General features: G+C 36.6%; 1 protein-coding gene across 1 annotated transcript in view; it reads right to left on the reverse strand.

Moving 5' to 3' along the window:
• LOC131074381 (vacuolar protein sorting-associated protein 25) overlaps positions 1-11,146 on the reverse strand; it is a 33,041-nt gene extending 21,895 nt beyond the window's left edge. The window contains exons 1-2 of the mRNA XM_058010996.2: positions 10,918-11,146; positions 416-565 (exon numbers count right to left, since the gene is read on the reverse strand). Of these exons, the coding sequence (XP_057866979.1) occupies positions 416-465 (50 nt within the window). The 5' untranslated portion in view covers positions 466-565; positions 10,918-11,146. The remainder of the gene's footprint in view (positions 1-415; positions 566-10,917) is intronic.
• Between the last annotated feature and the right edge of the window lie 212 nt (positions 11,147-11,358).

Raw genomic sequence — 11,358 nt, forward strand, 5'->3', positions numbered from 1 at the left:
ATACATAAAAATCCACAGATTGAAGACTTTGTGACATTAAAATACAGAATGATTCTAAGGGCATAGTAAAAAAAGTTTCCTATTATCAACCAACCAATTTTGTAAAACCTAAAAAATAGGCATGCCTCATCAGTCGTAGTAATCAGACTTCAGTTTAATGTCTTCATTCACATAGAAGTCGAACATAATCCATTCTAATGGTTTGGGGATCTTCAAACAAATAATGAATTATTGCTTTATAGTTTTTAAAAAAAAAAATTGCAGTTTCTTATATGCTTGTAAGCATTAAACACTTTTGTATGAAATTTTGATGCATGAGAATATATTCCTGAATTTTGTTTTCAATTCCCCATAAATTATAGACAGATAATGTAGTATGGGCAATAACCAATCATGAAAATGGGAAAGTGATTACGTAAAGTAAGGAGGATAATTGAAGAAATATGGTAGCTTGAAATCCCCCATTTATCTCTTGTTAAACAGCAACTGAATGTCCCTTCTATTGCATTGATCAATCAAGCCATCAGTCTCCTGAACCAGAAAAGCTTTGCCTTGTACAGTTAATCTGTGAAGCATTTGTTAAAAGTTCTTATTAAATGTCTGATTGAAAAGATCAATTAGAAAAATGCTTGCAGCAAAATGTCACTTTCAAAAAAAATATTATATTTCTAAAACAATTGCTGCAGATTGGTGCCTTTGCCATTCCTGGACAGTATGTGCATAAAACCTCAGCCATCATTAAGTATCACTTACAATCTTTCTAGATCATTCGAAATGCGAGCAGTGTTACAATTGTGGAGATATTCTTAAAATTTTAATAGTTACTTTATTCGGCAAAACTTAAATAAAATATAAATCTGAACTTAATAAATTGTAAATAAGTGTAACCAATGAAGAAGAACAAATATCATGAATGGATAGCACTCCAAATATGGTAAATGTAAATGAATTGAAATGACAGATTTCTGAAAAAGAGTTAAGAAAATGACAAATAATTGGACAGAGAAATAACATAAACGACAAGGGCAAAAGAAATATACTTTGGAGATTTGTTTTCTCTTATTTAATATCTTCAAGAAATAGGGAAAAATCTTGACTTAATATCCTAGAAACTGTTAAAATTAAACATATTAATGCAAAATGCTTTCAAGCAATTAAAATTAGCTAAATAAAGAATCATTAAAATATGTAGATTTGTCAGACTGCAATATAGCTAGATGGGCATCTGCCATGTCAATGAATGAGGTTAAACTTCGCAGGCTTTCCCCTCTGCATTCATGTGAGAACTAAGCTAAGCATGGTTTATGAATACCAAGGACATGACCTAGATAAGCCCACGCTACACATGCCCAAGAAAACTGTAGCTACTAGGCATGTTGATCAAGAGAACTCATATCATCAAGTAGGCAGTTTCGGGCAAAATTCTAAAAATTTCTTTATTTTTACTCTTCTTGTTGAAAGCATCCAATTTTTGCTTGGTAGTGTTAGTCTATTTTTTTTCTACGGCATAAATAGTCTTGAATAAGGAGGTCTTTAAAGTTTTAAGTTCTCATTTCAATTTTTGGGATTACATGTCTTCAATGTTTTTCAGAAATAAGTCATGATGAGGTTGTTGTCTTTACTTCAAGCCTATAAGTTGGTGGTTTAAACTTTGAAGGAGTTATGATATCTATTGAATCTCCAAGTATCCCCACTTCCCCAAAAGATGCCTAAAGTCCACATCTCTTCATCCTTATAATTTTAGAGGGAAGAGACATTTTAACCCATGTTGAAAGATTCTAAAAGAACTCCCACATTGAAAAGAAAATCTCCATGTTGTATACTAGTTTTAGGGCTTATAATTTCCCTGTTGCAGCTGCTAAATAGAGATGCATGCCACATTGAAGGAGGTTCATATTCCTTGCACATTGCAGAACCTACGTTTTTGCCTTGTTTCAGTTTGAAGGAGTCTTCACATTTGAGTGAGGATAGGGCACATTGTTCTTTTGGAAGCTCACCACGTTGCATAAATCGGGTAGAGATTTTGGGCACACAGCATGAGCTCTACACGTTGCATAAGAGAAGATCAAGGTTGGGCACATTGTGGGTAGGTGACCATGTGTGTGGAGGGCAAAAGAAATGTCAGGTTTGTCACTCATCTTCTCCTTCCATGAAACTCTCACTTTATTAAGGAGGAATTTTTTCTTGCCATATGGACAATATTGGCAACACATCAAAAAATCTATGCGTCTGTTTGTTAAAGATATCCATGCTGGCTCATGTCTACAATTGGTGAGAAAGATATTAAATACATTATGACAACCATCTAAAATTGTATTGATTCTACCTATAGGATGCTAGAAGTTATGTGGCTGAATGTTATTGGGGGTGTCAGGTTGAAGGAATGTGTTATAAGTTAAAAGATTTGAATGTCTCTTTGATGATGGGGCAGTCATGAATATGCAGTCCTCATGAACAATGATATTAAACTGACCAAAAAGGATGACTATCCGCTAATGAGCATGAAGGGTATCACAGAACACAACCTAATTCCAGGGTAGCACAACAAGAGATCAAAATCATGACAGTCTTAACAGCACGGTGAAGCAGTATAGAGGGCAGTCACGGAAAAGAAGGTCAAGGCCTTGTGACAGCGAACATAAGAGGGGTACATGACAGTGGTATCACTATTAATAGTAAGATCACACAAAGGAAGCATTCATAGAGAGGACATTCCAAGGGTAAGCTTATGGGCTTGACAGTGATGAAGGATGTTGACAGAGTTTCATGGCAGCCAAATGGAGGAGCAACCAATTCACAAAGTGTAAGACGGAGACATAAAGTCCAATGGAGATCCTCAAAGATGATATGAGAAAAACTATCATAACAGGTTGATGAGGGTTTAAAGTGGCATATCTTGTGAATGAAGCCTCAATGAACTCAAAACACAGTCAATGATAGTCAGCACCTTGAGAAGAATGAAGACAGTGAAAATGTAAGAGTAGTCACATTCATAAACAATAGCTCCATGATAGTTGCAAGCATAGTATTCTATACAATAGACATACTTATAGGAGATAGAGTAAGGAGTTTGGCCAGCCCTAAATCATCAAAATCTGAGACAAATAACAGTGATTAGGTTTTCTTTGTTAATGACAGGGTCTGATTCAAAGTTTTGTGACAGTCAAGTATCATCCAAAGGAACAGCACTGCATTGCTATAATAGCACAAAGGACAGTCTCATTACTCAAAGATAGCAGTCCATGTAATAGTCAAAGATATAGGGCTGATAATAGTCATCTTAGGACAGTCATTGAGTTTTGCATTCAAAAGACAGTGATGCATTCAAGAAGGCCAAATCTGGAATAGTATCAAAACATTATGACAGTCCACAAGGAAGTCCAAAGGTAATAGGGTGAAAGACTAAAGGACCAGTAGCAACCAAGAAAAATACAGTCCATGCAATATTAAATAGCTCGATGATCTTTATGAAGGCCTTGACAAACGTTTTGTAGCAGTGGAGAACAGATGATCGCCTCAATTTTAATTATGGAGATCCAATTAATGCTACGCTCATGTTGACCTCAAAACAGTGAGCTATAACACTCATCAAGAAAGATGGTCAATAACAATGAATACGAGGCAGTATTGGATGTAAAGATCAATGTATCAAAGTTTTGAACCAGTAATGGAATCAATGAAACAATACCAATATGGAGAAGACAGTGTTAAGAACTTCATATCAGCAGAACGAGGACAGTCAACATTAGATGGACCAATGATAAAGAAGAGCACTACAAGAACAGCCCTCATATCATGAGCAAAAGAAGATAGGATGACATTCATGTGCACAAATAAAGTAGTTAATAGCACACAGAAAAGGTAGAGACAAATTTGACAGTATGGATCAGCATCAGAACACAAGGGTATCACAGAGCATAAAGCTCGTCATGACACTATAGATATGACTTCCCTTTGAAGACTTGAATGTGACATGAGCAATCCCAAGGGAAAAAGGTAGCCACGGAGCAGCACCGAGACAGTCATAGCAGTCCTGAGACACAAAGACTTGATGATGGTGCCAAAGGACAACAACATGAATGAAGGTCCCCTTTACAGTGAGCAAGGTCATCAAGGACAGTGATGAGAAGGACTCTGTTTGAGAGACAAAGCATCATCATAAATCCAAGTACCAGATCAAAGAAGATCAGACAAAGGAATGGAAACAGAAACAGTAGGTTGGTAGGCTGCAACATCTATAAATGGAATATAATGGTTAATGGAAGCTATCATGAATGCAAGAAGTATAGAAGATCTTCAAAGAAGAGATCATATAGTGATTGGCAGTCTCTTGATGAGGTTGAGGAGCATCAGGTCCAGTAACAAGTGATTGTTGAAGAGAAGAAGGTTTTGTGACAGCACATAGGGCTGTAGATAATTGCATCAATGATGGAGAAAAGATCATTCACTCCACATACCAAATACAAAGATTTGAAAGGTGTTCATCAAAGCCAAATTACAACAATCATATCCAATGTTATGGATAAAAGGATAGTGGACAACAGATACAAAGAGCAGAAAAGAGGGAAATTCTGGGCTCTTAGGTATCATTTTGACATGGAGGGGTATACCTGGTGGTTGGGTACACATGTAAGGCACAATTTGAGGCCATTGTTATTCAATTTGAGACAGTTCGAGAGCATTTTATGACCCAAAATCAATTCTACCCGACCCTACAGCAGTTAAATGGACTAGAAACATTATGGAGAGCAGATTTAGCAGCAGTTGGATGAGTTGGACAGCAGGTAGAGAGCATCTAGGAAGGAGTGATTAAGCTGTCCAGGTGGTGGAGTAGATATAGGGGTAGTTGAGGACCTTTTCAAGCTGATTCCAGGAATATAGGGACAAAATTGAAGACCTAACTAATAGGCAGGTAAAAGGAGAAGTCTTTTCTTCATCAATTTTTCAATTTGAAGCAGTTTGAACTTTGAAGGGCTTTTTGGACCCAAAATCAGTTGCATTCGACCCAGCACAAAGGAGACTTTTTCAACCATTCAAGGCAAGCATGATGCAAGCATTTATGATGCTTTTGTACTTAAATAAGCAGCTTTAGAACTTCTTTCTCTAGTTCTTACTTCTTTTTTGCAACTATTGTAGCTACTTTTGAGCTCTATCACGTAAAAGTGTATAGTTTGTAACTCAAAATCAGTCACTTTTGGACTGATATCTCATTGTAAGAGTCAATTTTTTTTAAAACGCATCAAACATTTTCAGATCTGTACTGCTGTAAAGAGTTTCTTTGATCAATATAAAAGCAAGCTGTGCCTTCAATTGGTTGTTCCATGTTGTGTGTAATTTTCAAGCATATGTCTTTCTTGTTTTTTCATGATTAAACCTCTTTAGACATACTATATGAGCAACAAATGAATTCTTTAGCTGGTTGTAGGTTGTGAAATGATGATATAAGGCTCTATTCAATAGTGATAACGCTCTCTCCTTTCCTTCAAAAACAGCAATATACAATGTCCTTTCTACAAAATGATGAAGTTAGAGTTTGCAACACCAACTGTTGTGCAGAAAATTGGAAGCTTTTCATACAGTCATTGTAAGTTTAGACAGCATGTATAGGTCTTTTATCAGGGTGCATCACCAAGTTTAGTTGTAGGCTTCATTTCTAAGCAATTTTAAATCAAAGGGAGCCAGCGCTTCAGTCTGGAGGTTTGATCTCATTTAGGGCATCCACACCTTGAGGTCATTCCCATGTTTCAATAGATTGTTGAACTTTATGTTCAACAGGGTGCAAATCTCATTCATAACAGTTTTTAGCATGCCCGGTGGGACGAAGAGCAGATTTTCAGTATCTTTTATACTTCATATTACTGTTGTCTGGTGTGTACAGTAGTAGTTTCTGCCTTTGGAAGCAAGTATTCAACACACCTGGTGACTTTGGAAGAATATCTGCTCTTTTCAAGTAGACAAGTGCTGGTATGTACTTATTTTTGTAGAAAATCAAACCTGATTTTTCTTGCTTTAAAATGTTTCCATGAATTTCCAGCTTGTTTTGATGCTTCATATGCCTACATTTCATAGAAACGTGTTTTATTACCCTCCATTTCGTGAAAACACTGTCCATGTGCCTACCTACTCACCATACCAAACTGGACAAGCTGTTCCCCTCATGCAAAATAACTCATTGATAGCAAGTAGACAGCAATCTCAATATGCTTACCACCCACCCACCCCTGCTCAACCTAGTTGTCAGCCTACCTATGCTTGCAACCGGTCTCAAGGTCATTCAGATCTGTACTGCTGTAAAGAGTTTCTTTGATCAATATAAAAGCAAGCTTTGCCTTCAATTGGTTGTTCCATGTTGTGTGTAATTTTCAAGCATATGTCTTTCTTGTTTTTTCATGATTAAACCTCTTTAGACATACTATATGAGCAACAAATGAATTCTTTAGCTAGTTGTAGGTTATGAAATGATGATATAAGGCTATTCAATAGTGATAAGGCTCTCTCCTTTCCTTCAAAAACAGCAATATACAATGTCCTTTCTACAAAATGATGAAGTTAGAGTTTGCAACACCAACTGTTGTGCAGAAAATTGGAAGCTTTTCATACAGTCATTGTAAGTTTAGACAGCATGTATAGGTCTTTTATCAGGGTGCATCACCAAGGTTAGTTGTAGGCTTCATTTCTAAGCAATTTTAAATCAAAGGGAGCCAGCACTTCAGTCTGGAGGTTTGATCTCATTTAGGGCATCCACACCTTGAGGTCATTCCCATGTTTCAATAGACTGTTGAACTTAGGGTGCAAAATCTCATTGATAACAGTTTTTGGCATGCCCGGTGGGACGAAGCGCTGATTTTCAGTATCTTTTATACTTCATATTACTGTTGTCTGGTGTGTACAGTAGTAGTTTCTGCCTTTGGAAGCAAGTATTCAACACACCTGGTGACTTTGGAAGAATATCTGCTCTTTTCAAGTAGACAAGTGCTGGTATGTACTTATTTTTGTAGAAAATCAAACCTGATTTTTCTTGCTTTAAAATGTTTCCATGAATTTCCAGCTTGTTTTGATGCTTCAATATGCCTACATTTCATAGAAACGTGTTTTATTACCCTCCATTTTGTGAAAACGCTGTCCATGTGCCTACCTACTCACCATACCAAACTGGACAAGCTGTTCCCCTCATGCAAAATAACTCATTGATAGCAAATAGACAGCAATCTCGATATGCTTACCACCCACCCACCCCTGCTCAACCTAGTTGTCAGCCTACCTATGCTTGCAACCGGTCTCAAGGTTATTCAGATCTGTACTGCTGTAAAGAGTTTCTTTGATCAATATAAAAGCAAGCTTTGCCTTCAATTGGTTGTTCCATGTTGTGTGTAATTTTCAAGCACGTCTTTCTTGTTTTTTCATGATTAAACCTCTTTAGACATACTATATGAGCAACAAATGAATTCTTTAGCTGGTTGTAGGTTGTGAAATGATGATATAAGGCCATTCAATAGTGATAAGGCTCTCTCCTTTCCTTCAAAAACAGCAATATACAATGTCCTTTCTACAAAATGATGAAGTTAGAGTTTGCAACACCAACTGTTGTGCAGAAAATTGGAAGCTTTTCATACAGTCATTGTAAGTTTAGACAGCATGCATAGGTCTTTTATCAGGGTGCATCACCAAGGTTAGTTGTAGGCTTCATTTCTCAGCAATTTTAAATCAAAGGGAGCCAGCGCTTCAGTCTGGAGGTTTGATCTCATTTAGGGCATCCACACCTTGAGGTCATTCCCATGTTTCAATAGATTGTTGAACTTTATGTTCAACAGGGTGCAAATCTCATTGATAACAGTTTTTGGCATACCTGGTGGGACGAAGAGCTGGTTTTCAGTATCTTTTATACTTCATATTACTGTTGTCTGGTGTGTACAGTAGTAGTTTCTGCCTTTGGAAGCAAGTATTCAACACACCTGGTGACTTTGGAAGAATATCTGCTCTTTTCGAGTAGACAAGTGCTGGTATGTACTTATTTTTGTAGAAAATCAAACCTGATTTTTCTTGCTTTAAAATGTTTCCATGAATTTCCAGCTTGTTTTGATGCTTCAATATGCCTACATTTCATAGAAACGTGTTTTATTACCCTCCATTTCATGAAAACGCTGTCCATGTGCCTACCTACTCACCATACCAAACTGGACAAGCTGTTCCCCTCATGCAAAATAACTCATTGATAGCAAGTAGACAGCAATCTCAATATGCTTACCACCCACCCACCCCTGCTCAACCTAGTTGTCAGCCTACCTATGCTTGCAACCGGTCTCAAGGTCATTCAGATCTGTACTGCTGTAAAAAGTTTCTTTGATCAATATAAAAGCAAGCTTTGCCTTCAATTGGTTGTTCCATGTTGTGTGCAATTTTCAAGCATATGTCTTTCTTGTTTTTTCATGATTAAACCTCTTTAGACATACTATATGAGCAACAAATGAATTCTTTAGCTGGTTGTAGGTTGTGAAATGATGATATAAGGCTATTCAATAGTGATAAGGCTCTCTCCTTTCCTTCAAAAACAGCAATATACAATGTCCTTTCTACAAAATGATGAAGTTAGAGTTTGCAACACCAACTGTTGTGCAGAAAATTGGAAGTTTTTCATACAGTCATTGTAAGTTTAGACAGCATGTATAGGTCTTTTATCAGGGTGCATCACCAAGGTTAGTTGTAGGCTTCATTTCTAAGCAATTTTAAATCAAAGGCCAGCGCTTCAGTCTGGAGGTTTGATCTCATTTAGGGCATCCACACCTTGAGGTCATTCCCATGTTTCAATAGATTGTTGAACTTTATGTTCAACAGGGTGCAAATCTCATTCATAACAGTTTTTGGCATGCCTGGTGGGATGAAGAGCTGATTTTCAGTATCTTTTATACTTCATATTACTGTTGTCTGGTGTGTACAGTAGTAGTTTCTGCCTTTGGAAGCAAGTATTCAACACACCTGGTGACTTTGGAAGAATATCTGCTCTTTTCAAGTAGACAAGTGCTGGTATGTACTTATTTTTGTAGAAAATCAAACCTGATTTTTCTTGCTTTAAAATGTTTCCATGAATTTCCAGCTTGTTTTGATGCTTCAATATGCCTACATTTCATAGAAACGTGTTTTATTACACTCCATTTCATGAAAACGCTGTCCATGTGCCTACCTACTCGCCATACCAAACTGGACAAGCTGTTCCCCTCATGCAAAATAACTCATTGATAGCAAGTAGACAGCAATCTCAGTATGCTTACCACCCACCCACCCCTGCTCAACCTAGTTGTCAGCCTACCTATGCTTGCAACCGGTCTCAAGGTCATTTTATGCCGAATCAACAGTACTGCATTTCTTGATCAGCTCCAAAATAATGAAGAAATGGAGAATGTAAACATTAGAAGCATATTACTTGATTTCACTAGACAGTTGAATGAAATCAAGAGAGAACAAGAGTATCACATGCAACAGGAAGAGATAGCTTTTCAAGCCCACCTTCATGGGCAGGCGTTGGAGGCGCAAGTAAGATATGAGGAAGAGCAAATGAAGCCAATGCTTGGTCAAGCCCAAAAGTTAAAAGCCCATTCAACACTTTTTTCCAAACCCATTCTTTGATAGGTTCAATATACTAAGCTTCAAACAAGAAGAGCCTTCATTTGAAGAGAAATCAGTTTTGTTGCAGCTGAGTGATAAGTATAACCAGCTGGGACAACGAGGTATAGAACAAGAAGATGATGCCCAGCATGAAGTGTTGGCTGATTTGTTTGATGAACTCCCATGTTGTGTTGAAGAAGAGAAAGACATATCAACTCTTATGCCAACAAATCAGTTGGGACAAGGTAAAAAGCAAGGAGGAAGTAATAAAGATGAAAATTTTAGATTTTTATTTGATGAACTTCTTTGTTTCATTGACAACAGGTAGATGCATGATGCTTTATAATGTGTGTGTGGATGAATTTTAATAGTAACATAAACATATAACATTCCATTAAATGAATTATTAATCCTCTATTCGAAGTCACTAGATCTTGACTTATTACTCTTTCCACATTAAGGATGTTGGGTTGTCTGTAAATCATCGATTGACAGTAGCTAAATGTTTTATTTCAAAAAAGTTTTCCTACTTCAGCTTCTTTGATTTAGTATAAAGTTTTAACTCTGCTCAGCTTTTTATGCAGAGTTAATATATTGGAACGTAATTCCCACAATTGAATAAACTAAGTGTACAGGAGGGAGTATCTAATAACTATATGTTACAATGAGCCCAGTTATGACCCTAGCTTGGAAGTTAGAAATCATTGGTTATCCCAAATTGGATGATCTTAGCTGCAAATATAGGAGAGCATGTATAATGGATGAACACAACTTGTTTGAATCTCCAACTGCTATTTAGTTTTATATGTCTTTCATTCTTAGTAGTATATAATATTCTTAGGGTTTTCGCCAATTGAAACTGGCAACAACGCAACTGGGTAGTTACCAAAGCTGATTTTCGACAAAAGTTGGGTTGTGCTGAATGAAATTCGAACGCCCAAAGCTGATTTTCAAAAAAAGTTGGGTTTATGTGCTTAACGACTCCTGTAATTAAAATTTGTTTGAGGGTCAAAATAACCGCTATCCAAGGCTGTCTCCAGGTTTTTGAAGGGTGCACTGCAGACAAGTACATGGAAGTTGGAGAAATTGAATGCCCACGATGTCGTTTTCAAATAATATTCTCCCAAACCAAAACTAATCCTAAAACCTGAAAATTTGATTTCTATAGATATGAACAGAGTAAAGTTGTGCGAAAACAGAGCAGAGTAAAAAACTGAATGATTTGTTAACAATTGAAGTCATACAAATGAAGATTTTAACCAGAAATTTTTTGAAAATATTATCAGCAAAAACAAATACCCTAAATGTAACCCTTACATTTTGTATTCGTTGCAGAGGTCTGTGGATGTAGCTTCATGAATCAAATACTATCTGAATGAAGAAGAAAGTCTAAATAGGAAAATTAAAAATCCGACTATGAGGGGCACGCGCTACAGACGTGAGACACCAAAGCTTGGCGTCGAGAATAACACAAGTTTCTACCCAAAAGCCGAAATAGGTGAGAGCGATCGTCAATTTGTAGCACATGGAATATCGTAAGTAAGACCTCAGTTTAATGTAAAATGGACATTTAGCTAAGTAAGACCTCAGTTTAATGTAAAATGGATATTTAGCTATCTATAAATAAGGTTTGAAGCCCTGGCTCATCATGTAACTCGTCAAAATAATATGTTTGTTTGAAAAAATATATATCATTTCTTGTTAGTAAAATATCATATTTTTATTTAGAGTATAGCTACATAAATGGACCAAATACAT

The sequence above is a fragment of the Cryptomeria japonica genome, chromosome 3 (genome assembly GCF_030272615.1).
Source record: "Cryptomeria japonica chromosome 3, Sugi_1.0, whole genome shotgun sequence".
NCBI lineage: Eukaryota > Viridiplantae > Streptophyta > Pinopsida > Cupressales > Cupressaceae > Cryptomeria > Cryptomeria japonica.